This window comes from Zingiber officinale, chromosome 1A (genome assembly GCF_018446385.1).
Source record: "Zingiber officinale cultivar Zhangliang chromosome 1A, Zo_v1.1, whole genome shotgun sequence".
Taxonomy (NCBI): Eukaryota; Viridiplantae; Streptophyta; class Magnoliopsida; order Zingiberales; family Zingiberaceae; genus Zingiber; species Zingiber officinale.
In genome coordinates, this window is record NC_055987.1 from 155,141,051 (window position 1) to 155,161,487 (window position 20,437).

Sequence of the window (20,437 nt, forward strand, 5' to 3'; positions counted from 1 at the left end):
CATTTTATCGTCAGGATCATAGCAGAAGCATCTCCTTGTGTAGGTGTTTCCACCTTGCATGTGTCACAACATCCTCTACACCTAGCTTGCATGTCACAACATCCTATTGCAAATTTTTTTAGATTTCATTGAATGTTAATGTTCTTATCGACAGATGAGAACGGTGGTGGAGAAGAAGAAAATGGCACCCCGTGGATGGCATGCTCTCTGGTGGCGGCGGCGATCACGATGAGGATGGAGAGGAGGGTCAATGCGCTGGAAGGGGGTGAGGTGTAATGGTGTGAGGAAGGGGTCTGATCCCCCTTTTTTCGGCGCCAAGAAATCCTAAAAGGGTGGGGGGCAAGTAAAGTTACCGAAAACCCTAAAAGACCACTCATGGTCCACATGGCCCTCTCCCCATACTTCTGTTGGTTGCTATTCGGAAAGCCTAACAATTTTACTGTACAAAAATTTTGTACAAATGTCTGAACTTTTTCCTAGCTACCATATGTTCTTTTAAATTAAACTTGGATCGTCTGCGGAATTTAACACGTTTGATCCCAAGTTTAACTTGTATGTTCTTTTAGGTTTAGACTTGGATCTCCTACGGAACTTAACACATTCGATCCAAATCACTTAGGTTATTAATTTCATTAAATATTAATTTTCAAAATTGGCTTCCAGGACTGCATGGCAAGGCACATGACCTTCTTGGATATGGGAATAACCACCACCGCCTAGACAAAGCCTTTTAAGGAAAGCTAATATTTAATTTCCTTAAATAACTTTAGGTCAACCAAAAGGAACAATCAAATCACAAGGAAAAGAAAAATAAAAGAACACAACATCGAAAACTAATTCGAAATACTAGAATCGCATGCCTCTTGTATTTGGTATTTTTTACAAAGAAATAAAACTAGTATGATGCGGAAAACAATTACTAGTTATACCTTCCTTTATGAACTTTTAATGACCTCTTGATCTTCTACCGTATTCCTCTTCTAATCCCGGACGTTGTATGGGCAACGATCTTCCGAGACGAGAACCACCAAGGCATCTTCTTCTTCCTTCCTTCAAGTTTCGGCCAAGCATATCTTCTAAAGGATGAAGAACTTTTTTCACCAACCAAGCTCCAAGGGATGCAAGCTTTCTCTCCTTCTTCCTCAAGCTAAATTCGGCCACCTCCTCCAAGCTCCAAGAGATAAATGATTTCGACCACACAAGAGGAAGAGAGAAAAGGAGAAGGGTCGGCCACACCAAGGAAGAAAAGAGGGAGAAAATATAATAGAGTCGTTCATTATGAAGGCACCTCTACCCCCTCTTTTATAATCCTTGGTCTTGGCAAATAAGGAAATTTAAATAAAAAATTTTCTTAATTCTTTTGCCATGAAAAGGAAAATTTATTTAATTAAAAATAATTTTCTCTTCTCCAATTTATTTTGACCGGCCACTCTTCTCCCCAAAACAAGGAAAGTTTTAATTAATTAAAACTTCCTAATTTGTCTCCAAAAATTTATAAAAAATTTCTCCAATAATTTTTATCCCTTCATGATTGGTTAATAAAAAGGAAATTTTATAAATTAAAATCTTTCTTTTAACATGTGGATAAAAAGAAAGTTATCTGTAAAAATTAAAATCTCTTTTAATCTACAAATAAGGAAAGATATCAAATCTTTTCTTAATCTTTTGTAGAAACTTATAAAAGAGAATATTTAATTTTTTAAACTCTCTTTTAAATCATGAACATGGTTAAAAGGAAAAGTTTTCTTAAAATTTAAAATCCACCTTTTAATCAACAAATAAGGAAAGATTTCAAATTTTAAACTCTCTTTTAAACATGTAGATGATTTACAAATAAGGAAAGTTTTTACCAAAAATTAAAATCATCCTTTTAATCTACAAATAAGGAAAGAGATTAATCTCTTCTCTTAATCTTTTGTAGAAAACTATAAAAGGAAATTTTTAATTTTTAAACTCTCTTTTTAAAACCTTGATATCCACATAAGAAATAATTTTAATAAAAATCCTTTTTAATATTATAGTGGTCGGCCACCTAAGCTTGGGACCCAAGCTTTGGCCGGCCACCAACTTGGCTCATCCACTTGGTCTTGGCCGGCCTTAGCTTGGGTTCCAAGCTAGCTTGGTCGGCCCCATTGGATGGATAAGAAGGTGGGTATGTGGTGGGTATAAATCTCTACATACAAGAGGCTACGATAGGGACCGAGAGGAGGAATTGATTTTGGTCTCCCGATAAATTAAGCATCTCGTGTTCGCCCCGAACACACAACTTAATTTCATCAATAATAATTCATTCCACTAAAGAACTATTATTGAACTACCGCACCAATCTCAAATTACATTTTGGGCTCCTTCTTATTATGAGTGTGTTAGTCTCCCTGTGTTTAAGATAACAAATGTCCACTAATTAAGTAAGTTACTGACAACTCACTTAATTAATATCTAGCTCCAAGAGTAGTACCACTCAACTTCATCATCATGTCGGACTAAGTCCACCTGCAGGGTTTAACATGACAATCCTTATGAGCTCCTCTTGGGGACATTCTCAACCTAGATCACTAGGACACAGTTTTCTTCTATAATCAACAACACACACTATAAGTGATATCTTTTTTCAACTTATCGGGCTTATTGATTTATCGAACTAAATCTCACCCATTGATAAATTAAAGAAATAAATATCAAATATATGTGCTTGTTATTATATTAGGATTAAGAGCACACACTTCCATAATAACTGAGGTCTTTGTTCCTTCATAAAGTCAGTATAAAAGGAACGACCTCTAATGGTCCTACTCAATACACTCTAAGTGTACTAGTGTAATTATATAGTTAAGATAAACTAATACCTAATTACACTATGACCTTACAATGGTTTGTTCCTTTCTATCTTGGTCGTGAGCTACTGTTTATAATTTATAAGGAACCGATAACATGATCTTCTGTGTGTGACACCACACACCATGTTATCTACAATATAAATTAATTGAACAACTACATTTATCATAAATGTAGACATTTGACCAATGTGATTCTTATTTCTAGATAAATGTTTATACCAAAAGTTAGGCTTTTAGTATACATCCTAACAACTTCCACATCACAAGTCTCCCCCTAAAATTTAATTGAAGGAGGTATAAGTCTGACTGACTAGACTATGGTGTTGTGGCAAGATGAGTTTGTTACATTGGCACGCCTTTAGGATTTTAGACCTAAGCAATCAGTGAGGGAGTCATCGAGCATGTCTTAAGGCTGAGTTGCTTCCGACTAAGAAGTCGAGGAAGAGTTTCCAGGCCTATCATAAGGCTCTAGCGCTAGTTCGGGACTAGGAGTGCCATGTTGGTTGTAAGGCGGAGTATCTTCTGACTAAGGAGTCAGGGAAGAAATTGTCGAGCCTATCATAAGGCTTAATCGTTAACTCGAGGGCTAGGAGTGTCGTGTCGATTGTAAGTCAGAGTAGCTTCCGACTAAGGAGTCGAGGAAGGAATCACTGAGCTTGTCATATGGATGAATCACTAGCTCAAGGCTAGGAGTGTTATGTTTGTCGTAAGGTGGAGTAGCTTTTGACTAAAGAGTCAGGGAAGGAATCATCGAGCCTGTCGTAAGGCTGAATTGCTAGCTCAAGGCTAGCTAGGAGTGTCGTGCCTATCATAAGATGGAGTAGCTTCCAACTAAGAAGTTAGCGAAGGAATCGCCGAGCCTGTCGTAAGATTGAATGGCTAGCTCAGAGCTAGGAGTATCATTCTTGTTATACGATAGAGTAGCTTTTGACTAAGGAGTTAGGAAAGGAATCGTCGAGTCTATTGTAAGGCTATTTGAGTTTGTCATAAGGCTAATCTGAGCCTATCGTAAGGCAATTCGAGTATGTCGTAAGGCTAATCCAAGCTTGTCATAAAGCAATCTGAGCATGTTGTAAGGCAACTCGTGTCTATCGTAAGGCAATCTGAGCTTGTCGTAAGCCAATCCAAGCATATTGTAAGATAGAGTGAAGAGAGAGTAGGTCTAACATCTCATCGTGCTCGATCTACGACTCCAAGTGTCCGCGAAATCAGGAAGAGGATTATCGGCATAAATAACATTGTGCTTGATTCACGACTCCTAAGTATTCGTGAAGTCGGGGAGAGGCTTATCAACATAGATAACATCGTGCTCGATCCATGACTATATCTGATTCCAGGAGAGGCTTACCTGCATCATGCTCAAGGGAGGCTTACTAGCATATATGAGCTTGACCCCAGCGATGTTAGAGCCAGGAGAGATTGAGCCTTGAAAAGGGCATTTGCCGATAGAGATACGTGCTCCATGACCAAAATATACTCTTATCTCAACCCCGATTATGTTAGAATCAGGAGAGTTTGGGTCTGGACATTTGTTGATGGAGATTCATGGTCCGTGACCAGGATATGCTTTGATATCGACCCCGACTATGTCTGAGTCAGGGCAGTTTAAGCCTAGAAATGGATGTTTATCGATAGAAATCTATGGTTAGTGACCAGGATGTGCTTCGTAAAGCTGCGAAAAAGAGTTATAATTCATATTCAAAAGATAGAACTATATGCACTCAAATTTGATATGCAATTTTAAGGTAACCCCGCCACTGTCCTAGATATAATAGCTCGATCCCTCGACTCTTCGGTATCCACGAAGTCGGGTAGAGAATAATAATATTGATCCCACTAAGGAAGATAATAGCCAGATCCCGTTGAGTGAATAACTTGATCACTCGACTCCCTATCATTCGTGAAGTCAAGGAGAGCATAATAGGCTCGATCCCTTGACTCTCAAGCATCCACAAAGTCGAGGAGAGAAGATAATAGATTTGATCCTACTGAGGGAGAGAATAGCTCGATCCCTCGACTCTTGAATGTTTATGAAGTCAGGGAGAGAATGTAATAAGCTTGATCCCTTAACTCCTATGCGTCTGTGGAGTTGAAGAGAGAATAATAGGCTTGATCCCTCGATTTCTAAATGTCTGCGGAATCGGGGTGAGAATATAATGAATTTGATCCCTTGGCTCCCAAGAGTCTGCGGAGTCAAGGAGAGAATAATAGGCTCACTCCCTCCATTCCCAAGCCTTTGCAGAGTTAAGGAGTGAATATAATAGGCTTGATCACTCAACTCCGTAGTCCATGGACTCAGATAGAGAATATAATGAACTCGATCCCTCGATTCCCAAGCATCCACAGAGTCAATGAGAGAATATAATAAAACTCAATCCCACTAAAGGAGAGGATAACTCAATCATGCTAAGAGAATAGATTGATTCCTTGGCTTCTTAGCGTCTGCAGAGTTGGAGAAAGAATAATAGACTCGATTCTTCGACTCCTAAGCATTCGCGGACTAGAAGAGAGAATAATAGGCTCGATTTCTCGACTCCTAAGCATCCATGGAGTCAAGAAGAAAATATAACAAGTTTGATCCCTCGGCTCCCAAGCATCCGCTGAATTGGGGAGAGAATATAATAAAACTTGATCCCGTTGAAGAAGAGAATAACTCTATCCCTCAGCTTTCTAGTATATTCATAATCGGAGAGAGAATAATAGGCTCAACCTCTTGACTCTCAAGCGTCTGCAGAGTCAGTGAGAGAATATAATGAGCTCAATCCCTTAACTTACAAGTGTTTGCGGAGTTAGGGAGAGAATACAATGAGCTCGATCTCGCTAAGGGAAAGAATAACTTGATCCCTCCACTCTCAAGTGTTTGCAAAATTGGGGAGAGAATAATAAGCTTGATCCCTACACTCTCAAGCATCTGCAAAGTCAGGGAGAGAATAATAAACTCAATCCCTTAGACTCCCAAGCATCCACAGAGTCGAGGAGAGAAGATAATATATTTTGATTCCGTTGAGGGAGAGAATAACTTGATCCCTCGACTTTCGAATACCCGCGAAGTTAGGGAGAAAATAATAAGCTCGATCTCTCGACTCTCAAGTGTTTGTAGAGTCGGGAAGAGTATATAATAAGAAACTATACTAGATAATGAAGGCGAACACCGAGTCAATCCATAAAAATGACATTGATTAGGTCAAGATATATAAAAACTTGACACATAAAATTTGATGCAACTTGGACCTCCTGTACCGACCGAGGATATGGAGAATGAGGATCTCGCCAAGCCTAAGGCCTATCAGCTTTTGGCGTATACATTCCAATAGACGGTAATAATTTGTTCCTACTTAAGATCATTGACGGGTGAGCCACTAGTGAGGTCGGCGACGAAGAAGAAGAAAATTATGCCTTATGGATGGCGTGCTCCATGAGGGCGGTGGCGACCGTGACAAGGGTGTAGAGGAGGAAGTTGGCGCTTATGCGTTGGAGGGGGGTGAGGAGCGATGGTGTAACGAAGGGGGTCTAATCCCCTTACTTTTGTTGTCGAGAAACCCTTGGGGGTTCCACATGGCTCCCTCCCACATCATTTAGTATATTTTTTTTTTTACTTCATTTTGAGTCCCATAGAGTTCTAGAACATAGTTATTAAAGGTGAAAATTAGTCATATTGCTTGACCAAACTTAGATATATTATTCAGCGGAACTTAACTATATTTTTTGGTAGAACCTTGTCATATTGCTCGACGGAACTTAGATATATCGCTCGAGTAACCTAGATCCTATCGGATGTCCCTCCTTCGAGTCGGACTGAGTAATGTAATTGAATGAAGTATGTGGTGGCGTTACATGGAATTCCGTTATATTTCCCCTGTACAAAAATTTGTACAAGCACAGAACTTTTCCTAGCAACCCATGTGCTTTTCAGAAGTTAAACTTGGATTGCAAATGAAACTTAACATTATTAATCCAAGTTCAACCCATGTGTTCATCAGAAGTTAAACCATATTACAGAAGTTGATTAAATATCTATTTCAAGGATTGGCTTCCAGGTCATTGGCGAGGCACTCGGCCTTCTTGGGTATGAGATCATCCACCACTTCCTAGTCAAAGCCTTTCAAATAAATTGAATATTTAAACTCCTTATAGTAAACCCTAGATTAAACTACAGAGACCTAAATCAAAGCACAAGATCGCTAGCCTCTTGTGTTGGTACTTCAGGATCCATACAAATGAAAAATAAACTAGTATATAGCAGAAACAATTAACTAGTTATACCTTTCTTTGTATCTTAAAGACCTCTTGATCTTCTGCTGTATTCCTCTCCTCCTCTTGGACGTCGTGTGGGCGACGATCTACCAAGATGCAAAAACCACCCAAGTCCTTCTTTCTTCCAAGACTTTCGACCACCAAGGGATCAAAGCTAGGAACACCACCTCGTGTTCTTCTTTCTTCCTTGCAACCCGTCGGCCACAAGATGGTTGAAGCCTCTTGATGTCGCCGGCCTTAGGTGAGAAAGCAAGGGGAGAATAAGAATATGAGGGGGTCAGCCACAAGGAGAATAGAAGAAGAATAGAAATTGTGTAGATGATTATTTCCTCTAAGGCACCATCATCCTCTTTTTTAATCCTTGGTAATGGCCAAAAAGGAAAGATTTTAACAATAATTAAAATCTCTATTTTAAATTTTCTATTGTGGATAGCTACAAAAGGAAAGTTTTAAAATTAAAATTCCTCTTTTAAACATTGTAGATGGCTACAAAAAGGAAAGATTTTTAAAATTAAAACCTCTCTTTTAAATTATGGTTACAAAAAAGAAAGTTTTAACAAAAATAAAATCTCTCTTTTAAACCATTGTAGATGGCTACAAAAGGAAAGATTTTTTAAATTTAAAACTCTCTTTTAAAACCATGTGGGTGGCTTCAAAAAAGGAAAATTTTTAAAATTTAAAATCTCTCTTTTAAAACATTGTAGATGGCTACAAAAAGAAAGATTTAAAAAATTAAAAATCCACTTTTAAACCCATCTTGGCTGGCCCCTTGCTTGGGCACCAAGCAAGGATGTGGTCGGCCATAAGGATGACTTGGGTGGATTCGAGACTTTATACATAGAGGCTACAACAGGGACCTAGAGGAGGAATTGGTTTTAGCCTCCTGATGAGCTTAAGCTTCATGTGTTCGACCCGAACATCCAACTCAAGTTCATCAATAATAACTCATACCACTAAAGAGTTATTATTGAACTACCACACCAATCCCATATTACATTATGGGTGTCTTCTTATCATGAGTGCATTAATCTTCCTGTGTTTAAGATATTGAATGTCCATTAATTAAATGAGTTACTGGCAACTCACTTAATTAACATCTAGCTCCAAGAGTAGTACCACTCAACTTCATTGTCATGTCGGAACTAAGCCCACCTGTAGGGTTTACATGACAATCCTTATGAGCTCTTCAAGGGGACATCATCATCCTAATAAATAGGACACAGTTTCCTTCTATAATCAACAACACACCATATAAATAATATTATTTCCCAACTTATCGAGTCTATTGATTTAACGAATAAATCTCAGCCTTTGATAAATTAAAGAAATAAATACTAAGTACATGTGCTTGTTATTATATCGGGATTAAGAGTACACACATCCATAATAACATAGATTCTGTTCTTTTATGCAGTTAGTATAAAAGGAACAACCTCAAATAGTCCTGCTCTATACACACATAGTGTACTAGTGTAATTTTATAGTCAAGATAAACTAGTACCAAATTACATTACAACCATTCCAATGGTTTGTCCCGATCCATCTTGGTTGTGAGCTTCTATTTATAATCTATAAGGAACTAATAACATGATCTTCTGTGTGACTCACACACCATGTTATCTATAATATAAATTAAATGGACAACTGAATTTAACTAAATGCAGACATTTGATCAATGTGATTTTCATTTCAAAATAAATATTTATACAAAAAGTTAGGTTTTTAGTATACATTCTAACAGTATGATTTTGGAGTCCCTCATTCTTCGTATTACTTAGGAAATTTAGATCCTATCAAATATCCCTTATTCAAGTCAGGCTGAAACATGGATCCCTCCTCCATATTCCTTAGGAAACATGGATCCCATCATACCGTAAACCCTAAATAATCAGATATATTTACATGGCGTTTGTGTATGTACGTCTCTAAATATCTGCACAAGCCTTTCTAAATTTTTTTTAAAAAATCTTATTATTAATTTGTTAAAATTAATTCATGGACTTATATAATACTGAATTAATTCAATCTAAAATCAATATGCACTTTAATATATTAATACATTCATATCTAAATTTGATAGTATAAATTGAAGCAATAAATTTTTAAAAATTTATAAAAACTTTTAAAAAATTAATCACAAATTTATTATATGACCTAAGATAATGATACTCACTAACTAACGAACACTACTAATGAATTCTTAGGAGGTGTTTGGTTAAATGATGGGAATGACTATGGGTATGAGTTTGATAGTAGGATGGAATGGGAATAGGAATGGAAATGAAACTCATCAAGTTATATGTGTTTGGTTGATTCCCATAAATCTAGTAATCATTCCCAAAATGATATTTCCAAACTCATACTCCAAACATTATCTTTTATTATCATTCCATTTCCTCATTCTCAAACTCATCAACCAAACACCCCCTTAGACTCCACTTGTTCAAAAAATATCAAGTTGTTTAGTTTTTGAATCTTTGGAGGGTGAAATCTCCTAATCACTTTAATTAAAATAATATAATGTACATTTTGAAAGTTTTCTTAATGGATTAATATTTTCAGACATAGCATAAATTTTAATATATATTTCGGCTTCAGTTCAGATGATCCAGCATTGTGGTTATTGGGCGAACTCGGCCCATCTTAAATGGGCCATAGGTCCTGAAACTTTGATTCGACTCGCTTCTGTAGCATTAATTTAACACTTATTTTAATGTCCAATTGACTCGTAGGAAAATGACAAAATGTTTTATAATGTTGTTCTATAAAGTCAAAAGTAATATAAAAAGACCAATTTGTTCTCCTACCTAATCCCCAATGGATTACTGACCAAGAGCTATAAAAAATTTAAGAGATATTTTAACAATTAATAACGTACTAGAAGCATTTTAAAAATATCTATTCAGTTAGTTAATGCGCATCTAAACATATAATTAAATCACTTGCCGTCGTATATATTAAAGTTGTAAAAAAAAAAAGTAAAATAATAACAATAATAATAAATTTAAAATATACGTAATTTATTAAAGTTGGATCACCGACACCTCAGTCTGTCTCCAGAGCCTATTTAATTCCACATGACAGCTGGTATTGTCCTTGTACCAGATCCGCGCCGCTCCCTTCTCCTCTCGCAGGCGCAGCCAAGTTGCGGATCCGATCCAATGCGGACGGCGAGGGCTTGGGCGGTGGCGTTCCTGGTGATCGCGGCGGCGGTTGTGGCGGCGGAGGCGAAGTCAAAGCTGAAGACGTGCGACAAGGGGTGGGAATGCAGCGGCAGCATCTACTGCTGCAATGAGACCATCACCGATTACTTCCAGGTCTACCAGTTCGAGAACCTCTTCAGCAAGCGCAACTCCCCTGTCGCCCACGCCGTCGGATTCTGGGACTACCATTCCTTCATCACCGCCGCCGCAGTCTACGAGCCTCTCGGATTCGGCACCACCGGCGACAAGGAGACCAAGATGATGGAGATCGCCGCTTTCCTCGGCCATGTCGGAAGCAAGACTTCCTGTAAGAATACACACCGTTTCTTCCTTGATTTAGCAAAATTTATCTTCGAATCTTGTTAGTTCGTGCATCTATTCCTATTTGCGGCGATTTTCTTTGTTTTTCTTCCTGTTCATGGTTCTGGTTGGCATCTACTTGCGATTGCATTGATATAAAGGAATGCATCAGGATGGAAGGAAGAATAGAGAGGTTGTAATATATCTATAGCGCCTTTAAAAAGGATTATAGGAATACGTTAAGAAAATACTTGAAATTGCTAGTTACTTCCTTTTGCCTGCCCAGTGATTAGTTCGTTGACCAAAACCAAACATGGTGTCGTTATCAACCAAGGTTTTTACATCAGCTATTTGTTTGTGCTCGGATATTATTCATCATAAGAGGAAAAAAAAAATGCAATCATAAGGAGAGACAATCTGACTACTGTTTTTGCTGGTTTAGTGGAAAATTAAATATCCACAACCTATCTTGTTAATTTTTGTAGGCAAGAAAGGGGGAAAAACAAAGAGAAAAGAAGATGATTATGTGCAGGCATTGATGTTCTTGAGTTCACATTTGCCACACCCAATGTTCCCTTGGCTTAGGATTAACAAAGTTTTATTCTCTCAAATTTTGTTGAGCTGTCAAGACGTGCATTAATAACACCTATAGTAACAGATCTATAGCTTTGATATATATTTAATTTCTTGTGTTGATATTCTGCGTCAGAATCAACTAATAGGCTTAAGCTTTCAGTCGGATCAAATTATAGTTTTACACTCTATATGGGAAGGAGTGGTTACTGAGGGTGTTCTTCAGGGGGGTTGATGATTAGCTACAATTCAAGCCGTTGGCATTGTTGTGGATCTGAAAATGGTTTTACTCAAACTTGTTTCTTTGGCCATGGTGATGGAAAAGAAATATGCGGTGATTAATGTTTATGGACCATGCCAAGATGTGTAGAGAAGACAAATTTTAGAAGATTCTATTTTTAAGCCATCTTAACACAGTACATGGTGGGAGAAGATTAAGTTGCTCAGTATAAATATAAACAACTAGGAAGCAATAATGAAAAGTTAATCAGAATAAACGTAATGTTGCTGATGCTGTTGATTTTTAGATCTCATTTTCTGCACAATCTATAATGAAGATGCATGTCTGACTTGACCAAGAAGCCCTGAAAGAGACTTTTTACGGTTACAAATAAGTTGAAAAGTAGATAGTCTCAGTAGATCAGTAAATGCATGAATTGTTAACGCTGATTCTATAATTCCTTATTGAAAAGTTACTCGTCAAAGTAATTCCATTCTGCATGGACCCATCACCCATGCTGCATGGCTAATTTGTTTGCTGATATTCAATGACATGTACAAACAGTCATCATACTTGTCTGTGGTCATGTGTTACAGGTGGATATGGTGTTGCCACTGGTGGTCCATTGGCATGGGGATTATGCTATAACCATGAAATGAGCCCAAGCCAAGACTACTGCACTCCAAACTACCTATATCCATGTGCTGAAGGAGCTTCATACTATGGTCGTGGTGCTTTACCTGTTTATGGGTGTGCAAATCTTCTCTTCCCATATTTCTACTGTGGATTAGCTGCAAATAGAGCACAAAATTTTTTTTTCTCATATCATCATGTTAATCGCAAATTTAAATTACTTGAAGGAACTACAACTATGGAATCATTGGTGATGCTTTAAATGTGGACCTCTTGCACCATCCAGAATACCTAGAGCAAAATGCTACCATAGCTTTCCAAGCTGCAATATGGAGGTGGATGACACCAATGAAGAAGAAGCAGCCTTCAGCTCATGATGTTCTTGTTGGAAACTGGAAGCCGACAAATAATGACACTTTGTCCAATAGGTTACCTGGCTTTGGTCTTACCATGAATATATTGTACGCAGATCAAATTTGCGGCCAGGGATATATTGATCCCATGAACAATATCATATCTCACTATCAGTATTACTTGGATTTGATGGGAGTTGGACGCCAAAAGTCTGGAGATAACCGGGATTGTGCTGATCAGGTGCCTTTTAATCCATCATACAAGGCTGCTACATCCTAGGTTACAACTATAAAAGCTCCAAAAATGGAATCAAAACTCAGGAATAATTCTCCAAATAAGTGATTGTGTCAATTTGTATTATGGTAAAAGATGAGACTTGTTTATTTGTGAAATCAGCTATACTCATTTGTAATGTCCATCATGCAGTTGTGTTATCTATATGGCCTTATGTTAGTTCTCATGGCCAAAGAACTTGTTTTGTTGTCAAAACTACATTATGTATTTGCTTCAGAATTACTCTTCCTAAGAAGAAAGTTTTATTGTTCAGTTTAAAAATTGTTCAGGCTCAAAAACCTTCTTGCTCGATTGCATTTTGATAGAGAAAAAAAATGTACTCACAAGTGAATGATCAATATTGTGATCTGTCATGACCTCTTATTTTTCCCAGTGTGCTCAGCTATGATGCCTTTAACTCTTGGCTGGTTCCTACTTCTTCACTTATCTTCTTGTGATAGAATATCAAACTTGTGTGTCATGTTCCCAAATGTCTAATGTGTGTTGCAATCAAGATGACTCAAATGAAAACTCACCTAGTTTGTTATTGCTAGAAGAGAACAAAAATTAGGAAAATAATCAAAAACTGAAACTAAAGTGAATCTTATTAGAAAATTTCTAAATAAATTGAATTAAATTCCTTTTTAAATTGAATGAATCAAATAAAAAATAATTTGGAAATCACTTTATAAAAAAAAAAGTTTCACTCAGCACTTTTTTACAGGAGATTCAAACTCCACTTGATAAAAAAAAGAGGTTTCACTCCGCGTTGATCGAGGAGCTTTTGCTCCTTGATCAATTTTGAATAATGGCCAAAATCCCAAATCAAAGCCTTATGTAATTAAGATTTTAATTTAATTAATTTAATATTCTCATGTGATATCTCAATTAGAGTTCTAAAATTGGTCAATTTTAGCTGATTTAAGTCTATTCTATTTTGTGTATCTTAATTTTTTTTTCACACAAAGTAGCACATATTTACGACATAGATTATGCTCGTATACAAATCTATGTTCTTATATTATTAAATCAAACAAAACTAATGAGTCTTAAATTTTTGAAAAATAATATGCTCAAGGAAAGAATCTCAATGAAATATTCAAGGATAGACACATAAAATGATGGGACACATAAAAAGTGAAATGATCAACCATAAATTTTTGTGTCTATCTTTAAATATTTCATTGAGATTTTTCATAGCTCTAAATTTTTTTCAATATATGAATCCCTGGTTCACTTAAAAATTAATTTACAACTATCTGTGTTAAGAAAATTAATTGTTAATACAAATATCCTTGTAAAACTATAGACAATCTATGTTTTACCTTTTCTTCTTCTTAGCTGTCATAAATAGGTTATTTTAATGCAAAAACAAAAAGGATTACAACTCTTCTATGGCTGACGTATTTGTCGTCTTCAAAATCAAACCGACCATCTTTTCCCTCTTAATATAGATGCTAGGTAGAGAAAAAAATTAATGGTATAGTTGAACTATGTAGTTATGTATTAACTTCAGATTCACTTTTTTTAAAAAAAAATAACTTTAGATTCACTTTGTAAAAAAAATTCATTAAGGGGGTGTTTGGTTCTTTCCTAGGAATAAGAATCGGAATGGGAATCATTGTATTGTAGAATGGGAATGAGTATGAGCATGGATATCACTCTTAAAAGTAATATTTGGTTAGTTACATATTTTCTATCGGAATAAATCAAAATTTCCTTTTTAACCCTTAAAGGAAAATAAGAGAAAAAATTAGATGTGAGAGAAAAATGAATGTGAGAGAAAAATATGATGAAAGAGAATGATGAGAGAGAAAGTATGATGAGAGAGAATGAAGAGAGAGAAAGTGTGATGAGAGAAAATGAGAAAAGAGAGTGTGATAGGAGAGATCATGATGAGAGAAGATGAGAGAGAAAATATGATGTGAAAGAAAGTATGATGGGAGAGGATGAAGAGAGAGAAAATATAATGAGAAAAAAAATGAGGAGAGAGAGTGTGATGAGAGAGATTGAGGAGAGAGAAAGTATGGTGAGAGAGAAAGTATGATGAGAGAAAAAATATGGTGAGAGAGAAAGTATGATGAGAGAGAAAATGTGATGAGAAAAAAAGAGAACAGTGAGTGTGATGGGAGAAATTGAGGAGAGAGAAAGTATTATGAGGGAGAAAGTATGATGAGAGAGAAAGTGTGTTGAGGAAAAAAAGGAGGGAGTATGACAAGAGAGATTGAGGAGAGAGAAAGTGTGATGAGAGCAAAAGTGTGATGAGAAAAAAAAAAGAGAATGTGATGAGAGAGATTGAGGAGAGAGAAAGTATGATGAGAGAGAAAATATGATGAGAAAAAAGAAGGAAGAGAGTGCAATGGAAGAGATTGAGGAGAGAGAAAGTATGATGAGAGAGAAAGTGTAATGAGAAAAAGAGGAAAGAGAGTGTGATAGGAGAGATTAAGGAGAGAGACAGTGTGTGATAAAATGATAAGAGAGAAAATATGATGAGTGAGAATAAGGAGAGAGAAGTGATATTTATGAAAAAATAAATAAATATATTTTGATATTTGATATTAAGGGAGAAAATTTTAGTTTTAGGTCAAGGGTATTTTTGGAATAAGGGAATATTTTGATTGATGAAAATAGAGTAATGACTCATTGAAGGGGAGGTACATGGGAATGAGTTATTATCAAATTTCAAAAAAAATATTTCCTTATTTGTATTTCTATTCCTATAATCCAAACATTAACAATGGCAATCAATGATTCTCATTCTCATTCCCCACTCCTATTTCCTTAAACCAAACGCCCCCTAACAATTTGTTATCTGATCATATATTATACCACTTGACACCCTCCAAGGCATGACATGCTGGAAAGCGGTTGGGTATTTCTCACAGGCAACGAGCTAGGGTTCGATCCTACGCAAGGAGCACTTGCGGGGATTGAGTTTATAATGTGCATGAGTGCTCGAGAGTTCACGCATTTCTTGGATTTACTTCATGAGCAACTGGACTATCTAGGTACTTAGTGGATGGAATATGGGATTTATAATGTGCATGAGTGCTTGAGAGTTTTTCTAATTTCTTGGATTTACTTGGTGTGCATAATGTGAGACTGGACTATCTAGGTACTTAGTGGATGGAATATGGGACCAGACCGTCTAGATACTTAATGGATAAAATATGAAACCAGTCTACCTGCAATTTGATACAAATAGTTCAATTGTATTCCCGGCTAATGGAATTTTATATATGAAGATTTTGAAACGAAGAGCTAGATTTAATGAGTATGTGATCTATTAGTTTGCGGCTTAATTTGCCTCCCTAAACAATTCTCTGTTTCATGAGCTAACAAAACTCAGGTTATTAGCCCATCATAGAGCTCAATCAATGCTGAGCTCTTATACATGTATTTATTTATTTATTTTTCTATCTAGAGAAGTAAACGACAGTGCACTCTATTCTCTTCTACAATTGTCCATTTTTGGTTCCTCTTCGTAGGGATCTGTTGTGCTTCATATGGCTATTGACTAGGTGCCCAGCTGCGAGAGCTGAGAGGAGGGAGAGCTCACCAGCAAGGACTGCGCCGGCGATGATGGTGGCCAGTTGCCCAGAGTTAGCACCAGGAGATTCCAAGCTTTCACCCACCACGCCGAGCAGGTCCAAACAGGCAGACTGTGAAGCTAGCTCAGTATCTCCACCAACTGTGCCAACCTAATTGCATAAAAATAAAATAAAATAACTGGCACGATCATTTATGATCATTTCAACATCCTTTCCTTCATAAACATTTTTTAGTTCAAAATAATAGCACAAATATGGATAATGATAATATCCACTAGGTGACTAGTGAAATGTATGCATATATAGGGAGCAGGCTCTTAAGGTGGACCACCAGTGCCACTATCAGTAGAACTGACTCAGTTAGATTGCATTTCAACATCACTATCATATATGCATTAAGCAACAAATGCAAGTAGAATTTTAGCAAGTTCAAGCTGCTGTATGAAGATTATAAAACGTAGCCTGTTGAATAGCATCCTGGATTTAGAAAATGCGTGCAACATGAGGTTCTATAAAACATGAGCAATATGATAGCATAATCATTAGTTCAGGTAATTGAATACCCTTTTGAATTATACTACTCTCTTTGTGGTCTATACTCATTCACCAGCTTCCATTATTTCAATTCTACTAACTTTCATGTTGAATATTTCAGATCTTTCTTTAGATTATGTTCCATATCATCATCTATCAATGCTACACCACCTATAAATTAGTAGATTCTCTCCTGGTAATCCAACACATCCATATCATCATTGATATCTATGGAACAGCACTATTTTGCGTATTTCTTGATAGTTGAACTCTTGATCCATGCATAAATTAATAAGGTAAATGAATTTTAGAGATTTAAAGGAAGCAATGAGATTGGATACACTACCGCAATCGATGGCAAGGTCACAGAAACATGAAGTTCCTTTCCATCATTCACAGCTTCCATCATGGTGATACACTGAGAACTCTCCACATTGGCAGCCAGATCTTGGCCAGTGGCGATGAAGATAGCAGATGTAATATTACCGGCATGAGCATTGAACCCTCCAAGAGAACCAGCAACCGCAGAGCCAGCTAGGCTCTTGATCTTGTTGAGTTCTACAAGTGCCGGTATGTTGGTCTTGAAAACCTCCTTTACCACTTCTTCCTTGATGATTGCTTCACAAACAACTGATTTGCCGCAGCCTTCCTTCCAATTCATGGCAGCTGGTTTATTTTCAGACAAGAATTTACCTGGGTAATGTCGAGAGAAAGTTTACAAGATGTTTGGAACATGTCTTTATTTAGTCCACATCTTTAGTTTCTGCAAATGAATGTTGCTCAATTTTATATTTAATGGAAAAAGTTTTCTGCAGATATTCTATGACAGATTGGAAACCAACAGTGTTCTTTTGTGGTCCATTCTTCTGACAGAGACACCACTAATAGGCACTTCATTTATTACCAGTAAACAAAAACCCTTAGTAAGTAACAATCTTTCTTGGTCAAATAGTAACAATATATCTAATAACTTAATTATATAATTAGCCAAGCTAGAGAAAAAGAACCATACTTGAGGTGCTTATGACTTCCATGTCGTTGAAATTGTTTAGCAGGTAATCTAACACAATTTGAACGCCCTCAGAAACAATGTCCATGCCCATGGCATCTCCTGTGCCGCATCTGAATCTCATGTACAGGCTCCTCCCAGCCATAGCACATTTGATTTCCTGTAGCTTGGCAAATCTGGAAGCACTGTATAGGACAATATACAATTCGATTAGATTAAACTACTCAAGTTTTGAGGGAAAGTGTAATGACTTTGATCTACTGTCAATCTCCCGCGGAGAAGAAAAATGTCACTCTCATGAAATTTAACGATCCATAGGAACAAAACAAAAGTAGGAAAATTTAATCAGTAGTTAAAACCTCGCAAGAATTTTGATTATTTCGACATCCAAAATGCACTCCAAGAAGAATTGACAGTAGTTTCTTGAAGTTATCTCTACTTGATTCAAAAAGAAGAAGCGGTGAAATAAACCAAACACCTGTTGAACAACTCTGCGAGGGTCTCCAAATTGTTCGGGTTCTCCAAGAAGGTCTTGAGCTCGGCCGCCCTGCCCACGGACGGCAGCCTAACCACCGGCATCAGCGTCATCCCGTCGCAGAGGAGGACGCTCGTGGCGCCTCCACTCAATGCGATGGCCTTGCATCCCCTGGACACGCTGGCCACCAGGCAGCCCTCGGTGGTCGCCATCGGTACATAGTACTGGATCCCGTCGAGCAGCAGAGGCCCAGGTACGCCCACCGGAAGCTGGACGTACCCCACTGTGGGCTCACATAACCATTCCGAACTGGAAGAGTAATCGAACCCATGGTGCGGCAAATCCACCAAGCCCCTTCCGGTGATTCGCCGTAGTGTCTCCCGATGGATCAGGACCTCCCTCTTGCAATCGGCTTGGAGGGGCGAGCGTTCGTCGTCGCGCTCTTTCTCACGGAGGAAAGCTATGAATTTGGCGAGGAAGAAGGTGGAGAAGCCAAGGCAGTAGACTAGGGGAGCGATAACGGCTAGGGCTTCCCTGAGACCGAGAAGGTGGCGTAGGGAGCCGACAAAGATTAAAATGGAGAGGAGCAGCTTGGTGCGGCGTACGGAGACAGGAAAAGCGAACGGAGATCGTCGATTTTTCTCACCGGAAAGAAAAGAAAGCCGCGATAGGAACCTTCGCCGGGAGCCCATGCTCAAAGGCGGTGGTGGTGCGCGCGGCTGTGGAACGTTCGAACGGAGTTGGGCGATGGCGGACCTTTATAATTTCCCCCGCCTGGGGCCATTGCGATCGCAGGGGCCTAACGCACCATGATATCAATTTTTCGTTTAAAATTCTGAATCTCAAATTCGGATAATCAAATCAATCCGAATAACTTGCCTGACTTAATTTTTTTATTATTTATCTATAATTATTTACTTTTATGTTAATATTTTATCATTATACTGACATTTATTATTTATAAACATTCTAATTTTTAAAATAAAATTTAATTTTAAAAAACCCTAAATCCTAAAGTCAAATCAAATTACAAAGGTCAAGCCGAACCTAAATCAATCCAACAATCTCTAACCCAAACTCAATCGAAATCTGAAAACTCACAGCTTGAATCTGATTTTTTTTCAAGTTGACTCGGATCGGATTGGCAGATCAAGTTCATTTTTAACCAACCCTACTTTAATTTACTCGAAATGTCACTTTATTCTCAATTCTTGAAATACGCTGCATTACACTTAGGTGTGTAAACAAATTAAATCGAGCCGAATATGTAGAAAAATATAAGTCTTAAATTCGGCTTGAAATAGGTATATCTAAGTTCGAGCTCGATTAGAAGCTCGAAGAATTCAAAATTTTTAGTTAGAGTTCAGTTCGAATTAGGGCTCGGGTTCAAGTTCAGCTTGAAAAATTCGAACATATTTGTACACTATTCAAATTATTGCTCGAAAATAGGTACTCGAAAAGTTTGAAAGTTATTTATTTAACATATATTTAACTTATATTAATAAAATATTAAGGCTCGCGAGTGGTTTGCGAACTATCGAACAATATAATTGGGACTCACGTTCGGCTCGAAAAAAGTTCGAACATGTTCAAGTTCGGCTCAAATTCGATAAATTTGAATACAAATCAAATATTTTTCGAGTCGGCTCGAAAAATTCGTGAGTCAGCTCAATTCATTTACACCCCTAATTGCCCTTGGAGTAAGGTGTAACAGTAGTAACATGTTTGGTGGATACTCACCTCCAACTTGGGAGAACGATCGTATATGCGACCCACGGATTTAGTATCCGGATGGAGTATCATGGCTTAGAGTGATGGGTCAATTGTAGAGGAGCTCTCAATGGTCTTCAACGTGAGTATTTTTCAGATTTATTTTGATGATTAATGAAAATTTTATATGGGATTAGATTGGTGATCTACAGGATTGTAAGGGGCTAAAAATTTATTGATGTTACACAATACTAGACAATAGAGATCCAAAAACTTATCATTTTAGGGGAAAAAATGACAAAATATTATTGATCAAAAACTAACTCAAAAATAATTAAACATATATTTAAATAATTTAAAACCTTACAAGACAAAAAAAAAGATAATAAAAAAAGATAAAATCTTTTGGGCCTCCGAAAAAGATTTAAATAGTATTTTTTGGGTTTGAAATAGAATGATTAAGGATAAATTTTGAAATTTATTAAAGATCCCTGAACGAATTTTAATTTAA

The 20,437-nt window shown here is 37.1% G+C and overlaps 2 protein-coding genes across 2 annotated transcripts; one reads left to right on the top strand and one right to left on the bottom strand.

The window, feature by feature from the left end:
* Positions 1-10,142: 10,142 nt before the first annotated feature.
* On the top strand, positions 10,143-12,929 carry LOC122038096 (chitinase-like protein 1). The gene is made up of 3 exons (XM_042597677.1): positions 10,143-10,601; positions 11,984-12,137; positions 12,248-12,929. The coding sequence occupies exons 1-3, from the start codon at positions 10,169-10,171 to the stop codon at positions 12,651-12,653; spliced, it is 993 nt and encodes a 330-aa protein (XP_042453611.1). The 5' UTR covers positions 10,143-10,168; the 3' UTR covers positions 12,654-12,929.
* Positions 12,930-15,962: 3,033 nt separating this feature from the next.
* On the bottom strand, positions 15,963-20,277 carry LOC122038097 (3-hydroxy-3-methylglutaryl-coenzyme A reductase 1-like). Its single transcript, XM_042597678.1, has 4 exons — positions 18,220-20,277; positions 17,745-17,926; positions 17,079-17,425; positions 15,963-16,348 (listed from the first exon to the last, which is right to left on the bottom strand). Exons 1-4 carry the CDS (start codon positions 18,906-18,908, stop codon positions 16,103-16,105), a joined length of 1,464 nt encoding a protein of 487 aa, XP_042453612.1. The 5' UTR covers positions 18,909-20,277; the 3' UTR covers positions 15,963-16,102.
* Positions 20,278-20,437: the final 160 nt, after the last annotated feature.

What these genes read in the sequence shown, in the direction of transcription:
- LOC122038096 (XM_042597677.1), top strand. Translation starts at nt 10,169, where the DNA reads ATGACAGCTGGTATTGTCCTTGTACCAGATCCGCGCCGCTCCCTTCTC. An exon ending in TGTCGGAAGCAAGACTTCCT is followed by an intron (nt 10,602 to 11,983) that starts GTAAGAATACAC and finishes CATGTGTTACAG; the next exon opens with GTGGATATGGTGTTGCCACT. An exon ending in GGTGCTTTACCTGTTTATGG is followed by an intron (nt 12,138 to 12,247) that starts GTGTGCAAATCT and finishes AATTACTTGAAG; the next exon opens with GAACTACAACTATGGAATCA.
- LOC122038097 (XM_042597678.1), bottom strand. Translation starts at nt 18,908, where the DNA reads ATGGGCTCCCGGCGAAGGTTCCTATCGCGGCTTTCTTTTCTTTCCGGT. An exon ending in GGAAGTCATAAGCACCTCAA is followed by an intron (nt 17,426 to 17,744) that starts GTATGGTTCTTT and finishes GACATTACCCAG; the next exon opens with GTAAATTCTTGTCTGAAAAT. An exon ending in TGACCTTGCCATCGATTGCG is followed by an intron (nt 16,349 to 17,078) that starts GTAGTGTATCCA and finishes TTATGCAATTAG; the next exon opens with GTTGGCACAGTTGGTGGAGA.